Here is a 17,041-nt window from a genome sequence, read left to right as displayed (position 1 = left end):
TCTCGAGATATGAACGTCAAACACAAAACATAACACAAGCCAAAGAGATGACCAATCAAGACCGAACACGGTCCAAGCAAACTACGTCACAACGCATCTCATCATTCTTTCCCGAGATTAGGGAATTCACTTACACAATGATATCAAACAAGAACTAGAGAAAACGAGGCGTGTGAAGGACACGTGAGTCTCGGCAATTCTCGGGCGATTCTTGGGTGGTGCTCGGGCTTGAACACGAACATTCGGGCCTTGGACGTGGCTTCCTCACTCGATCAAACCACAAGAGAGACACGAGCTAGTCGATAAGTTCTCTCTCTTTCTTTTTCTCTCTTTTCTCGGTCATGAACAAGAAGCAAGAAAGCAAGAACCAAGATGGTAGTGGCGTGAGGATGAGGAGAGAGTGGCGTGAGAGAGCTTGAGGGTGGCCAAGCCTATTTATAGGAAAGCCAAACTTGCTCCCCAAGTTGCTCTCCAACTTGCTCCCCAAGTTGCTCTCCAACTTGCTCAAGAAGATACGTGGCCATCATGACAAAGCTTCCAAAGTCAAGACTCATCATAGCATGCATTTAATGCCATTAAATGCTCTTAATGAACTAAAATGATGAAGGGCCAATGCTTATCTCAGTCTCATTGGTCCTCTCTCTTTCTCTCTCTCTCCCTCTTGGCCGAATGGCCTTCTTTCTATTTATAGAGAGACAAAACTTGGGGCCAAAGTTTGGGGTATGAAGTCATGGCATATGTCATGTGTGGCTTAAGTCATGGCTTAGGTCAATTGGGGCATGAGGTCATTGCTTACCTCACATGGCCATTAAGAACATAAGCCAAAAGCCATGATGAAGGTGATAAGCTTGGACCAATAAATGTGACTTCGACAAGAAGATTTAACCCTTGACTTGGTTAATTTCGTTTTCTCCTGGGATGACCTCCAATCAAAGTATAAAATATCTCATTTGAAATCTCGAAACGTGTACTTTAAATCACCAGAAGACACCAAGTCCAAATTCCAACGTTCTCGTATAGAAAATGCCGAATCTTTGAAATCTGACAAAACCGGACAGCTTTGCACTGTTCAGGAAATCGGACTTGAAAACATAGTAAATGGACTTAAAAAATTCTCAAATTTCAATATGTCATAAACAAGATCTTAACAAACATTTTTCATGAAGAATACGAAATTTGAATCTCTCTGTAAACACCATTTTTAGTAGCTCAAAACAGACTAAAAACAGTTCGCTGGAACAGCATTCTTGTTTCTCAAAGTAAGCTCTGTCCAGAATCCAAATCATCTCGGAAAATTCCCAAATTTATATACATTATAGAAAAGGACGTTCTCAACAACTTTTGTGAAGGAAACTTTTCCAAAATCGGCTCAGAAAAGCTTGTAGAAAATAAAGACGGTGTGAATATCACCGAAATACCCATTCTGGGCAGTTTCACACGGTCCGAAAATCAGTCCATCGTACCACTCATATCAACTCCAAAAATTATGAAATTAAAGTATGTAAAACTTCAAGATATTTGGAACAACTTTTAAGAAGAAAGTATTGGAAATTCGGATCACAAAATCTCCCCAAAAATAACAAAACGAAGGGGTACAAAGGAACCGAAACTGGGTTTTCCAAAACAAGAGTAAAAATTAGTTCCAATTGGAAAACCACCAAACTTAAACCATAGCCATTTCTCAGGGACTGAAATTGAGGATATTACAATTTACCTGCGGCTTCCGAGGCCCAAAAATCAGGATGTGACAGCGATGACCTTGGGTAGCTAATAGGGAGACTTGTGTGCTACATGTACCTCCAGACAGTTTGATTTTCGTGATTGATTGATTGTTGGATATGACACGTAAAGTGCAGGTACGGCAGGACCGAGGTAAGTACGCATATCTCTTTGGTTGAGACTTCATGCTGCTTGTGATTGACCGCCTGTTATACGAATGATTGTTGTGATTCTTTGCCTAGGACCTTATACTGGTATAGTTTGGCCTGGGTCTCTAATTCCTGAATGGAATTATAGCAGGTAGGTGAGTAGTGAGAAAACCCGTGAGGATGAGCAGAGGAATAGGGACACGAGGACAATCGAGTGCAATGGGCCAAGAGACGAGAGACCCGAGTATTGATGGGGTCATTCAGGCACTGCAGGAAATAGGAAACTTGATGGGAAGGCAGGCTCAAGAGAGGGCTACCAATATTGCCCAAGCTGCTGAGGCCGCTGCAGCTGCTGCTGGTAATGAGAATCAAGCCAATCAAGGGCAGGCTCAAGTGGCTGTGAATAGACAGATGCACCAGCTGGTGGAGCAGTTCTTGAAGTTAAAGTCGCCAAAGTTCGATGGAAAGGGTGACCTTGAGGCCGCACCGCGTTGGGTGGAAGAACTGGAAAAGGCCTTTGAAGTTCTGGGGTGCACCGAGGCTGAGAAGGTGACTTTAGCTGTGTACCAGTTGCAAGAGAATGCCAATGATTGGTGGAAGGCCACCAAGGGGAGAGTATTCCCTGAGGGTACTGCCCAGACTTGGGCTGTGTTCACTGAGAACTTCTACGGGAAATATTTCTCTAAGAGTGCCAGGGAAAGGAAATTGGCGGAGTTCATGAGACTTCGCCAGGGATCGATGACGGTAGATCAATACGAGGCGGAATTTGCAAGACTATCGAAGTTCGCGCCAAGAATGGTGGAGGACCCACTAGATAAGGTCCGAAGGTTCCGGGATGGGCTGAAGCCGGACCTTCGTAGCCAGATGATCTCGCTGAACATCCGGGACTATGGAGAAATGTATGAACGAGCTCAAGCGATAGAACGGGATCAGATGGACAGGGCCGCCACTTCTGGATCGCGATTTGCCTCGGCTAAAGACAATCGCCGCTTTGGGAAGAGGCCGATGGCGGGAAATAGGCGTTTTGTCCCTCCCATCAAGAAGAACATTAGGAAGCCGAACCATTCTCAAAATAGGTTTGGGGCATGTTTAGGGTGTGGGAGCATAGATCATCAGATCAGACATTGCCCTCAACGTCCAGCAGGACCGCCAATGCAATCTCAGCCGCCTCGGATGGGAAATCAGACTGGAAATCCCCTACTGGCTATTCAGAGTAGACTGCCAGCTCAAGGAAGGGTATATGCAATGGCAAGAAGGGAGGCTGAGGAAACGCCGGGCGTGGTCACAGGTACGGTCTTTCTCTGTGATCATACTGCGTATGCCTTGTTGGACCCGGGAGCTTCACACTCGTTTATATCGGAACAGTTTGTTAGATTGACTGGAATTGAACCGGTTTTGCTTGAAGTCATACTTTGTGTAACGACTCCGCTGAATGATAGGGTGCTAGTCTCATTAGGGTGTCCTGACTGTAAGATAGTAATTAGGGGTAGAGAGGAAAGGATAGACTTGGCGGTATTGACCATGTTCGACTTTGACGTGATTGTCGGGATGGATTGGCTAGTTAAGCAGAAAGTCGTGATGGATTGTAGTAACAAGGTGATCCAATTCAACCCAATTGGACATCCTAGATTCGAGTTTATGGGAAACCGAGGAGGAACCTCGATCCCTTGGATTTCGTCACTTGAGGTAACCAAGTTGTTAGATGAGGGGTGTGAAGGGTATTTGGTGAACGTGATTGATCCGACGGTTGTGGAGCCAAGATTAGAGGAAATACCCGTGGTGTGCAATTTTCCCGAAGTTTTTCCTCAGGAAATGCCGGGTTTACCACCAGAAAGAGAAGTGGAATTCGTAATCGAATTGGCCCCAAGAATTGAGCCGATCTCGAAGGCACCGTACCGGATGTCCCTGTCACAACTGAAGGAGTTAAAAGTCCATATGCAAGAGTTGTTGGACAAGGGTTTTATCCGTCCAAGTGCGTCTCCATGGGGAGCACCGGTGTTGTTTGTAAGGAAGAAGGATGGGACATTGAGGTTGTGTATAGACTACAGGCAATTGAACCAGGTGACCATCAAGAACAAGTACCCACTGCCGAGGATTGATGACCTGTTTGATCAGTTGCAGGGAGCTTCAGTATTTTCTAAGATTGATATACGGACAAGGTATCATCAGTTGAGGATTAGGAAAGAGGATATACCTAAGACGGCCTTTCGAACAAGATATGGGCACTACGAATTCACAGTGATGCCTTTCGGTTTGACTAATGCCCATGCTGCCTTTATGGATTTGATGAATCGGGTATTTAAGGAGTTTTTGGATCGGTTTGTCATAGTCTTCATTGATGATATATTGGTATACTCGAAGAGCCCGTAAGAGCATGAGGTACATCTAATCGAAGTGCTACGGACCTTAAGAGAATACGCACTCTATGCCAAGTTCCGTAAGTGTGAGTTCTGACTCAACCGAGTGGTGTTTCTTGGACATATAATTTCTGGAGAAGGAATCTCAGTGGACCTGACCAAGATTGAGACAGTGACCAAGTGGCCAAGACCGATGTCTGTAACAGAGATTCGGAGTTTCTTGGGTTTGGCAGGATACTACAGGTGTTTTATAGAAGGGTTCTCGTCAATAACCACGCCGTTAACACGATTACTTAAGAAAGAAACGAAGTTTGAATGGTATGATAAGTGTGAGAGAAGTTTTCAGGAGCTAAAGCATAGGTTGACGACTGTCCCAGTATTGACTATTCCGTTCGGGCCAGGAGGGTATGAAGTCTACAGTGATGCATCGTTGAAAGGGCTTGGATGTGTGTTGATGCAACATGGAAGAGTAGTTGCGTATGCGTCACGTCAGTTGAGACCGCACGGAATGAATTATCCGACTCATGATCTGGAATAGGCTGCGATCATCTTCGCCTTTAAGATTTGGAGGCATTACTTGTGCGGGGAAAAGTTTCAGATCTACATGGATCATCAGAGCCTTAAGTATCCATTTTCACAGAAGGAGTTGAATTATGAGGCAGCGTCGTTGGATGGAACTCCTCAAAGACTACAATTGCGACATTTTGTATCACCTTGGAAAGGCTAATCGAGTGGCGGATGCGCTAAGTCGAAAGTTGAGTGTGGCGCACATGATGGTCAAGGAATGGACTTTATTGGAAAGGATAAGAGATTTAGAATTTAAGTTTGAGGTGAGCCGTGTGTCGAATCTACTTGCCGCGTTGAGGATCAAACCGAAAATTCAAACCAAGATTAAGGCATTGCAATCTACGGATCAAAAAATTCAGAAGATGGTTGAAATGGACGCCGCCAAGAGAAGACCGGATTTCCAAGTATCCGAGAACGGGATCTTGAAGTTCCGTGGATGATTGTGCGTGCCCGACGATGTGGAACTTAAGGAGGAAATTTTGAAGGAAGCTCATCGCAGTAATTATAGTATCCATCCAGGCAGTACAAAGATGTATCAGAACCTGCGGCAGCATTACTGGTGGAATGGGATGAAAACGGATATGGCCAAGCATGTGGCGAAATGTCTAACCTGTCAACAAGTAAAGGTGCAGCATTGTAAGCCTGGAGGACTTCTGCGACCATTGGAAATCCTCGAATGGAAATGGAAACATGTCACGATGGACTTTGTCACGGGATTACCAAGGAGCTATAGAGGGCACGATTCGATTTGGGTAATAGTGGATAGACTGACTAGTCAGTCGCACTTCTTGGCAGTGCAAAAAGATTTTGAGTTGGAAAGGTATGCAGATTTGTATGTACGACAGATTGTCCGACTGCATGGAGTGCCAGTGACGATCACTTCGGACCATGATCCCAGGTTTACTGCAAATTTTTGGAAAAGTCTGCAAACTGCCTTAGGGACAAAGCTTCAGTTTAGTACGACCTATCATCCACAGACGGATGGCCAGTCAGAGAGGACGATCCAGACTTTAGAAGACATGTTGCGCGCATGTGTATTGGATTTCCAGGGCAAATGGGAAGAACAGTTGCATTTAGTTGAGTTTGCCTACAACAACAGTTATCAGCAGAGTATTCAGATGGCACCGTTTGAGGCATTGTATGGCAGAGCATGCAGAACACTAGTGTGTTGGGATGAAGTTGGGGAACAGAGTATAACGGGTCCAGAATTGGTGCAACAGACCGTTAAGGTAGTCGAAATCATTCGGGAAAGGTTAAAGACAGCATAGAGTCGTCAAAAAAGTTATGCTGATCGGAGACGGAGACCTTTGGAATTTCAGATTGGAGATCATGTTTTTCTTAAGGTGTCGCCAATGAAAGAACTGTCCCGGTTCAGCAAGAAAGGGAAGTTGAGCCCGAGATATGTCGGTCCATTCAAGATTTTGGAGAAGATTGGAGATTTGGCCTATTGACTCGCCTTGCCGCCTAACTTGTCCTAAGTGCATAACGTGTTTCATGTGTCGATGCTGAGGAAGTACGAGCCGGATCTGACCCACGTGCTGAGATATGAAGAATAGACGTGGACGACAGGGTGTCGTACGTGGAAAGGCCAGTGAAGATCGAAGATAAAAAGGATCGGGTGCTACGAAACAAGACGATCCCGATGGTCAAAGTCGCTTGGGAGCATCATGGAACGGAGGGTGCCACATGGGAGAGTGAAGAAGCGATGAGACGTAAGCACCCCCAGTTGTTCGAGTAGACGGGTTTGGGTTGTAAATTTCGAGTTAGAAATTTTTATAAGGTGGAAGAGTTGTGACATTCTGAATTCGACCCACTTCTAGGATCAATGAAATGAATGTGTATTTCTCATTTTGTTTTAGTAAGTCTCGCCCGGAACTGATCACTCTCGGGATACTGACTAATAGGGAATGGCTAACTAGGAAAACTGTACGTGGACCCGATATGTCACGCCCCGAACCCTACGGCGCGCGAACATCCCTGCCGAGGTCGAAAGTGTGCGACGTCCTAAGATGCATCGCCGTCCCAACACCCAAACAGAGATCATTGCACATGCGGAAGTAATGTAAAAACACCTGTACAAATAAAACACCAGACCAAGGATAGCATGAACAACAAACAACGGGATAACAAATATACACTTGTATTAACCAGGGAAACATATACATTATCCATTTACACCAAAATACACACCTCGAACCAAAAACGGGTCAACGGCCACTAACTGCAAAAAGGGGTAGGTGGCCAGGCGGTGAGACTACTACCTAAGGTGGGGCTCCGATCAAAAAGGTACTGGCCCGACCTATCTGAGCTAAGGCTAACCCTACGAAACACAGTCTGGGTCGGATCCTGAGGACTCAGAAGATGAAGAACTGTCAGACAGCTCAACCTCAGAGTCTAGGGAATCCAGCTCGGACTCGGCCTCTGCCGGCTCCTCCTCAGAGTCCATCTCCTCAGGCTCGCCCTCCTGCTCGAGATCCTCCTCCATAGGCCCTGGCTCCTCATCCGACTCCATCGGCTTCGGGTCAGAGTCCCAATCCACCGGCTCCTCGTCCATTAGGTCCAGCTCATCCACCTCCTAGACGACAGGTCCGGCGCCAGAACTCGAACTTCCCGCGGGCGTAGCTTCGGGGCTCGCCAGGTCTCTGTCGGCACACTGCGGATCTATCTCGCCCAACTCGTTGAACGGGACATCAAAAGTCCGAAGAGGTCCAAACTCCCCGGAGTAGTCCCTAAAGCACCAAGCTACATTCTCGTGGGTCTGGTAATGCGTTTCCCCCACATCAACCCATACTATAGTATAGTGCCTAATGTACGTATCCCCGTTCCCTACGGGGTACTCGGTCACCGCTCTCTCTATCTGATGCAGGATCAAAAAACGTACCGGAACTTCTTACATCCTCAGGGCCGGGGGTCTGAAAAGTTGGGTTTTAACAACAATGAGACGAATCTCAGCGAGTAAAACCCCCTAAACCTAAACTCGGCTAACATGCACCTCCTGACAGGCAACGAATCACATACAACTAGTAATAATTGACAATCAATTGACCTAGGTCCTCGGTCCCAGATCGATCACACAATTGACCCTGCAGGTTAGGTATAATATAATCACCATAATGGCACCTATGCGACAGGCTTAGTCACACGTACGCCATGCACATGCTCATGCTTGTTAATGTCTACATCACACACGAGTCACCGATACGCATAACTGCCAATGCACTCTTGCACACATATACCACCATTATGCCATACTCATGATCTGGATCAATAATACACACTCGCACACTGTTCACTTCTCAATTAGAATTCGACCCGCGTAAAACACCTCAGGTCTATCAATCAATACCAACATTTCATGGCCCACGTAAAACGCATCAGGCCCAGTGTCTCTAGCCCTAGTAAAACGCATCAGGCGCAACACCGATCTCCATATACAGACCAAAACCCGCGTAAAACGCATCAGGCTGGCCGTCTTCCGGTAGAACCGCGCATCGTCCCACGTAAAACGCATCAGGACTCATAATGATCACACGTGCACACAACCAATTTTATCTGAACCCCGCGTAAAATGCATCAGGGCAATTAGGTGATCACATGCTCATGTCAGATCTGCATACTCGCACAAATCTCGGTTCAAGCTAATGCTCAACATGCGAAATGCGTGGTCATACAATCCGGCATTCGGGCAACAACACCATGCACAATGAGCACTCAATTTCACTTAGGCACCTCAATAATTTATGCCAATTCAACTCACATCTCAACGTGCCCAATTTATGCCAATTCAACTCACGTCTCAACATGCCTGATTCGCGATCGGATCCCTGGTCCACGTACCGTTTTCCTAGTTAGCCATTCCCTATCGGTTAGTATCCCGAGAGTGATCAGTTCCGGGCGAGACTTACTAAAATTAAATGAGAAATAATATCTATTTCATTGATTCCGGAAATGGGTCAAAATTCAGGATGTTACACGAGAACTCGACCGTGAATCGAGCTTCGATTCCGAAGAGCGACAAGGGAATATTTTGGGCCAATGTGGGCTGATCCAAGGAAGGCGACGGATTTGGTTTGCCAACGACGTACGATCGGATCGCGGATGATTCTGCATGACCGAGAGTAAGCGTGGCGAACGATCCTAAACCTACTCCAAATGATCGCGACCTTCAGAACTAGTATAGATCCTCGCGTTCTCTTGGAACTTGAGACTGTCACGACTCGAGTAACCCTAGGTCGATACGCGTAACCCCTAAAAAGCCGCCCGTTAGTAAGAGACGCTAAAATCGCATTTGAGCGAAATTGATCGTTGAGTTGAATCCGGACTTGAGTGTCGAATTTTACGGACGTGCACGACTAATTTTCAAGGACGACGTCGTATTAGTGTGGCCAATCATATTTGGGATCGGTATGGTCGAAAAATGGAAATTTTCGACCGGGAGTGGAAAATTACCATTTTGCCCCTAAGCCCTATGCATTAATTCCGAATTATTGGAGGATAATATGGACTTATCCAGCCCCCAAGAGTGCCGAAATTCATGGACCATGTTGCCCCCATCACTCTTGCTCATTCCCAACTTTGCCCTTAGATATTTTGTTCTAGATTGAATCCTAGCCCTTGGTTTTGGATAGAATTGATTGGCCTCTAAATCCCAACCCTTGGATTAGCTTGATAGTGGAGTGGGTAGGCTTGTCAATGTTAGTGGAGTGGGTCACCTACTCCCACTCAAGGTTTTTGTTTAAACTCTCACACTCTCTCTCTCCTCCCTCATTCCCCTCATTCGGCCGGCCACTCCTCCTCTCACTCTCTCGACTCTCTCTTTCTCCTCCTTGCCACGTGAAGCCAGCCACCGGAGCAGCCCAAGCCGTGGCCGTGCAGCCCCGCCAGAGTAGCGTACCGCCGCCAACCGCTCGACCATCTCATGCACAACAACCGCCACCCTCACTTTTCCCCTCTCCTTTTTCCCTCGACCCATCACCATTACCGTCACCCCACCTTCGTCGTGAAGATCAGCCGTAAGCCCCCAGCCGTTGCCGCCGCCGTTCGCTACCGTGGGAGCCGCCGGCATCCCCGCTGCTGCTCGGCCACCTTCTCCTCCTGTCCAGCCAACATTTCAAGCTTAGGACTTGTGTGAGTGGAAACCCTAAATAGGTTTTAATGCATTTTTAGACGAGTTTAGGGGTTATTTAGGGTAATTTAAGGGTCGTTTTAGGGCTGATCATGTGGTGATTTTGGTGGCCTAGTATGATGATTTAAAGGTGATTTAGAGGCCTAGAGTGGTCTGTTTAAGGGCTGAATAATGTGAGCTTGAATGGACAATATGTTGCTAGTCTATGGTTTAAAGGTGTATTGCCATGGGTGTTTTGATTGGACCATAAGTGGCGTATTTAGGCATCATTTAATTTACTTGTGCGACGTTGTGATGTTACAAGGGGTGCTCGATATGGCCGTGAAAAGGAGAATACATTGTGGGCCATAGACTTGTGTGATTTCAATGACTTAATTACATGATCTTTGGTGTGCTAAATTATGTACCGTGGCTGAATTACATTAAATGGTGAATTGAGCATGTTGTTATGTGAATTGAGTACTCAATGTAGATTCAATTGATGCCCTGAGTTTTGGATGTTATGGCCATGGTTTCGTGCATATTGAGTGACGGCATATTATGTGAATCATGTGAGTTTGCACGAATGGCTATGAGCATGTGATCACCTAAAATGCCCTGAGGCATCGTTTACGCGGGGTTCAGATAATAATTGATGAAGTGTGTACGTGTGATCACATAAGCCCCGACGCATTTAACGCGGGGTATTGAACCCGTCCTGAGGCGTTTAATGCGGGACGATGCCCGGTTTACCGGATGATGGCCAACCTGAGGCGTCGTTCACGCGGGTTGTGTCATAGACTTGAGGCGTATTACGCGAGTCTCGAGTAGTGATGGACCTAATGCGTTTAACGCGGGTCAAAGATTAATTGAGAAATTGGCACGTGTGCGAAGTGTGCATTAATAAGTGCAAGCATGTGCATGGCAAGTGATTGTGGCCAATTGATAATGTGTTGATGCCATGATTGGTTTTATTGGTGTTATTATTATGTGCCTAATCTGCAGGGTCGATTATATGTTTGATTTGGGCCCGAGGGCCCAAGTCGTTTGAGTACTGGATTGTATGTTTGATGGTTACTTGTTTGGAGGTGTATGTTAGCCTAGTTTAGGTTTAAGGGGCCTACTTACTGAGATTCGTTCTCACTGTTGTTAAACCCCAACATTTCAGACCCCCGACCTTGAGGATGGCCGGCATACCACTACGTTTTGTAATCCTGGACCGTATAGAGCGTTCAGTGATCGAGTACCCCGGTTGGAACGGGGAGGCCTATATTAGATTTTACACTATCGTTTGGATCGACGAGGGCGGGCCACAACTCAAGGCCCATCCCTATCTTAGTTGGTGTTATCGGGACCAGATCGGCTTTCACGGACCCCTTAGGACTTTCGACGTTCCGTTTGATGGGCTAGGCCAGTGGGACCCGCATGCAGCTAATGGAGAGGTAGTGAGTCTCGATACCGCGTCCGAAGCGGATTCTGACCCCCGGCCAGTCATCTTTGAGTCTGACATGGATTCCGACCACCAGAAGGAGGAGCCGATGGAATGGGAGTCCGATCCCGAACCGGAGCTGTAACGCCCCCACCTTGGGGTCATAAACGTGACGTCCCGTTCATTGTTATCTTTCTTTAAACACAAGTGGAAGCATATCTCGGGACAATCACAATCAATACACACACACCGGAAATAAGACAAGAAGCATCATGAGCAAACTTTATGTTTACAATGCATACAAACATATTTTAACAAGCCCTTCAGGCCATGGCAAAAAACACATATTTCATCGCCGACTATAAATAGCAAATTTTAACTTGGGTTAACCTATACCCACTACGGCTTCTCGCTCCTCGCTTCTTCACCTTCACCCCGGTCCCGTCCGCTTGGCCATCTCACATCCTACCCGTGGCTTTATACCGGAGCCGGCCCGCCCGCACCGCCAAAGCACCGTTGAACCTAGGCACGGATGAGGCACCAAGTCCGTTAGGCCCTCATCGAATCGTCACAAGCATCGAGATTGACGATAGGCGCGGTCTTTCTGACATCTATTACGGTGAGCAGTTCGGCTTTCTTCTCCACGGGATTGCCAACGCGGGCTGGGGGAGATGCCATCCTACGGACCTTAAAAAAAGGGAAACAACGGGGGATGAGTCGGGGAGACTCAGCAAGTAAAATTTTACTAACAAGCGAAGACATATCAATCGTCATTACACGAAACATTCTTACCGTACCGGCCTCCATGGCCGATCAAACAACGACGGGCATAGCAAGCACAAAACAAGGATTCCAGGCATGGCTAAGTCACGATTTACCTCATGTGTCGCGCCTCGGTTTCTAATTCGTGTTAGATAACATGCAAAAACACGAAACAAGGCAAACTTGTTATAGAGAACACAACATCGGAACACCAAGAACCGAGAACGGGGAAAGCTCGTGATACAACGTATTTCAACGTCATTTCCCGGTAGTAAAATCTCTCTTACTCTAATACAACAGGAACTAAAGGGTAGAGAATGGGCGGGAAAGGCAACGGCCTCGGGTCTCGGACAACTCACGGTGTTGGCTTTTCTTTTCTCTCTCACGGGTTTTCTCTCTCGGTTTTCTCTTTCTCTCTCTATCTCGGCACTCTCTCTCTCTCTCTCTCTCTCTCTCTCTTTCTTGGCCGGTTTGTGTATGAGGGAAAAGTGAGCCAAAACTCTCCCAATGGCTTCTATTTATGGAGGAAGCAAGGGCTAGGGTTTTGATGAGGCGTGCGCCCACATCACTTGGGAGATGAGGTAAGCGCGCGTGTCATCCACCCAATAATGGCCTAAGTCCAAAAGTCAAGAATAATGATGAAAATGGCAATTATTCTTCCTTTCTCTCTCCTCACCCATTGGCCGTGGGTCTCTCTCTCTCTCCCCAAGCTGGCCGTGACTCCTCTCTCTCTCCCTTGGTCAATACTTGATGACCAAGGCTTCATAATGGCTTCATAAAGGCTTGTGGAAAAAGAAGGCCAAGCAATAAATGAGAGTAATGATGAAGATGATAAGGTTTGACTTAGTCAAACTTTCTAGGGTTTTCTCGTAAAAATAATTCCCAAATTTATATACGTTATAGAAAAAGACGTTCTCAACAACTTTTGTGAAGGAAACTTTTCCAAAATCGGCCCAGAAAAAGCTTGTAGAAAACGACAAAGTGTGAACATCACCGAAATACCCATTCTGGGCAGTTTTACACGGTCCGAAAATCAGGCCATCGTACTATTCATATCAACTCCAAAAATTCTGAAATTAAAGTATGTAAAACTTCAAGATGTTTGGAACAACTTTCAAGAACGAAGTGTTGGAAATTCGACTCACAAAAGTCTCCCCAAAAATAACAAAACGAAGGGGTACAAAGGATCCGAAATAGGGTTTTCCAAAACAAGAGTAAAAATTTTAGTTCCGATTGGAAAACCATCAAACTTAAACCATAGACATTTCCCAGGGACTGAAATTGAGGATGTGACAATTCTTCCCTTGTAAAAGAATTTCGTCCTCGAAATTTAAAACGTACCTGAGATTTAACTTACCTTTCCTTCCGAAGTGTGACACACCCCTCATTAGTGACACCTTCAGAAAGACATAGTCGCCTTCCGGAAACTTAAGCGGTTTCTGGCGCTTGTCAGCCTAATTCTTTTACCGACTTGTGCCGTCCTAAGTTTTTCTCTACTTATCTGGACAGCATCTAAGGTGAGTGGGACTAGCTCTGGACCCCTGACCTTCTTTTCCCGACCTCGTTCCAATAGACCGGAGTTCTGCAAGCTCGACCGTATAATGCCTCGAATGGCGCCATCTTGATGCTTTGCTGATAACCGTTATTACAGTTGGATTCTACATTCCTTTCTGAAGGTAGCCTTGTTTAGCTTTTTCGAAAAATGTCGAAAATTTTCTTGATATCTTCTAGCTTTGGCTTCCCACGCTTCCGCTGCGCCACTCTGATTTATCTTTTACCATCCTTAAATATTTCTCATGCTTGCTTGCTTGGATTTTTCGATACATTGAAATGTCATACATAAATACTATGATAAAACAGTACAAGTACAGTTCCGATCACCCGATTTATCAAGTCTCCGTAATAACATTCTTAGAGTTTTCTGCTTCGTCTTGAGTAATTGTATAAATCCTTCCTTGAGCTGGAGGACGATTTTCATGCGGTGGAACTTCTTTTTGTTGCATCGCATGTGGTTGTTGTGACTACTTCACTTGCTGTCGTTGCGGGCAGTCCTTTATGTGGTGGCCTTGTTGACCACAGCCGAAACATGCTCCCGTTTGTTTTGGACACGGAGCACTTCCATGAAACCTTTCGCAAGTATGGCAAACATCGCATGCAGTGGAAATTGGCTTCTGATTTTTTATCTTCTTGTTGGGAGTGGAGAAATGGTTTTCTCCCGACATCGGTCTCTTGTCATGATGCTGGTTGGATTGAGAAGCCGGATGATAGGGTTTTCCTTGGTTAGTCGCCGTGGCAGCTTGTTCCAGGGACTCTTTCTCCACTAGCTGTGCTCGTTCATACAGCTCGTTGTAATCCTTGAGGTTCAGCGGCACCAACTGTCTCCGGATGTCTGGGTTCAAACTGTCTCGGAATCTTTTTGCCCTTTCCACTGGATCTTCAATAAATTTAAGGGCGTACCTCGACAGTTGAGCGAATCTTGCTTCATACTGGTCTACCGTCATGTTGTTCTGCTGAAGTTGCAAGAATTCCTTCATCTTTCGGTCACGAGCACATTCGGAAAAATACTTTCCGTTGAATGCTTCAACGAAAGTATTCCAGTTGACAGTAGCATTTTCTGGGAACACGATTTCCTTGGTCGCTTTCCACCAATAGCTGGCATTACCTTGCAGTTGATAGGTCGCTAAGGTAACTTTCTCTTCCTCAGAACATCTCAAAAGCTCAAATGCCTTCTGGAGTTCATCGATCCAGGATTCCGCTTCTTCGGGATCTCCAGTTCCGATAAACTTCGGGGGTTAGAGCTTCAGAAATTGCTCGACCAATCCGTGCATCGTACGGCCACCATTTCCATTTCCATTTTCATTTGCTGCCACATTCTCAGCATTAGGCATTCGTTGTTGGGCCTATTGTCCCAACAGTTCTCCCACGGTCGCTAGAGCCTGCAGAATTCCGTCTATTCGATGGTCTTGATTTGACTTCCCCTTCGAGGTTGAGGTCGCAGCCGGGTTCCGAGCACTCATAATGGTATTCTAAGGGGTCTTTCTACAACACAAGAATAGGTCAGTGGTCACAAACAAATATTAGTACACAACCTATTCAACCACAATCAATCATTCACATGCGCAGGGGTGTTTCCTAGCTAACTACCCCAACTTCAGCGCACCTTATCACTCCAGGTTTTTATTTCTGCTTGGATTTCAGAATCGTTCTCCCCCATTCAGTGCATAGTTCGGTTTCTTTCTCTCTTACCCATCATCTTAGAAGCCTACCAGGAGCCGCACTTTGTTCAGGTCTTCAACCCCGGCGACCACTCATGCTAGAAGCCGCACCTTGATCAGGCCTCATGCCCCGGCGTCCACTTCATAGCCAAGAGCCGCTTTTTGATCAGGTTCTACCTCAACGACCACTCCCCGCCCTCATCAGACTGGGTCCTTTCAGGATTCCACAGCCTCTTCTTAGCTCAACACCGAACTTGTACTTACTAGAGGGGAACCTGCTCTGATACCAAATTAATCTCTAATGCCCCCACCTCGAGGTCATAAACGTGACGTCCCGTTCATTGTTATCTTTCTTTAAACAAAAGCGGAAGCATATCTCGGGACAATCACAATCAATACACACAACACCGAAAATAAGACAAGAAGCATCATGAGCAAACTTTATGTTTACAATGCATACAAACATGTTTTAACAAGCCCTTCGGGCCATGGCAAACAACACACGTTTCATCGCCGACTATAAATAGCAAATTTTGACTTGGGTTAACCTATACCCACTACGGCTTCTCGCTCCTCGCTTCTTCACCTTCACCCCGGTCCCGTCCGCCTGGCCATCTCACATCCCACCCGTGGCTTTATCCCGGAGCCAGCCCGCCCGCACCGCCAAAGCACCGTTGAACCTACGCACGGATGAGGCACCAAGTCCGTTAGGCCGTCATCGAATTGTCACAAGCATCGTGATTTGACGGTAGGCGCGGTCTTTCTGACATCTATTACGGTGAACACTTTGGCTTTCTGCTCCACGGGATTGCCAACGCGGGCTAGGGGAGATGCCATCCTACAGACCTGAAAAAAAGGGAAACAACGGGAGATGAGTCGGGGAGACTCAGCAAGTAAAATTTTACTAACATGCGAGGACATATCAATCGTCATTACACAAAACATTCTTACCGTACCGGCCTCCGTGGCCGATCAAACAACGACGGGCATAGCAAGCATAAAACAAGGATTCCAGGCATGGCTAAGTCACGGTTTACCTCATGTGTCGCGCCTCGGTTTCTAATTCATGTTAGATAACATGCAAAAACACGAAACAAGGCAAACTTGTTATAGAGAACACAACATCGGAACAACAAGAACCGAGAACGGGGAAAGCTCGTGATACAACGTATTTCGACGTCATTTCTCAGTAGTAAAATCTCACTTACTCTAATACAACAGGAACTAAAGGGTAGAGAATGGGCGGGAAAAGCAACGGCCTCGGGTCTCGGACAACCACGGTGTCGCCTTTTCTTTTCTCTCTCTCGGGTTTTCTCTCTTGGTTTTCTCTTTCTCTCTCTATCTCGGCACTCTCTCTCTCTCTCTTACTTGGCCGGTTTGTGTATGTGGGAAAAGTGAGCCAAAACTCTCCTAATGGCTTCTATTTATGGAGGAAGCAAGGACTAGGGTTTTGATGAGGCGTGCACACACGTCACTTGGGAGATGAGGTAAGCGCGCGTGTCATCCACCCAATAATGGCCTAAGTCCAAAAGTCAAGAATAATGATGAAAATGGCAATTATTCTTCCTTTCTCTCTCCTCACCCATTGGCCGTGGGTCTCTCTCTCTCCCCAAACTGGCCGTGACTCTTCTCTCTCTCCCTTGGTCAATACTTGATGACCAAGGCTTCATAATGGCTTCATAAAGGCTTGTGGAAAAAGAAGGCCAAGCAATAAATGAGAGTAATGATGAAGATGATAA

At 46.3% G+C, this 17,041-nt stretch overlaps 2 protein-coding genes across 2 annotated transcripts; one reads left to right on the top strand and one right to left on the bottom strand.

Annotated features, from left to right (window-relative positions):
- The first annotated feature begins 2,087 nt into the window (after nucleotides 1-2,087).
- LOC115681122 (uncharacterized) lies at nucleotides 2,088-4,952 on the top strand. Its single transcript, XM_056302705.1, has 2 exons — nucleotides 2,088-3,464; nucleotides 4,764-4,952. The coding sequence occupies exons 1-2, from the start codon at nucleotides 2,088-2,090 to the stop codon at nucleotides 4,950-4,952; spliced, it is 1,566 nt and encodes a 521-aa protein (XP_056158680.1).
- A 9,156-nt stretch (nucleotides 4,953-14,108) lies between these two features.
- On the bottom strand, nucleotides 14,109-15,301 carry LOC115681124 (uncharacterized). The gene is made up of 3 exons (XM_056302662.1): nucleotides 15,248-15,301; nucleotides 15,001-15,126; nucleotides 14,109-14,870 (listed from the first exon to the last, which is right to left on the bottom strand). Exons 1-3 carry the CDS (start codon nucleotides 15,299-15,301, stop codon nucleotides 14,109-14,111), a joined length of 942 nt encoding a protein of 313 aa, XP_056158637.1.
- Between the last annotated feature and the right edge of the window lie 1,740 nt (nucleotides 15,302-17,041).

The sequence above is a fragment of the Syzygium oleosum genome, unplaced genomic scaffold, assembly GCF_021117445.2.
Source record: "Syzygium oleosum isolate NSW1041296 unplaced genomic scaffold, Sole_v2.1 Sole_v2.01, whole genome shotgun sequence".
Taxonomy (NCBI): domain Eukaryota; kingdom Viridiplantae; phylum Streptophyta; class Magnoliopsida; order Myrtales; family Myrtaceae; genus Syzygium; species Syzygium oleosum.
This window is presented reverse-complemented; position numbering and strand designations above follow the sequence as displayed.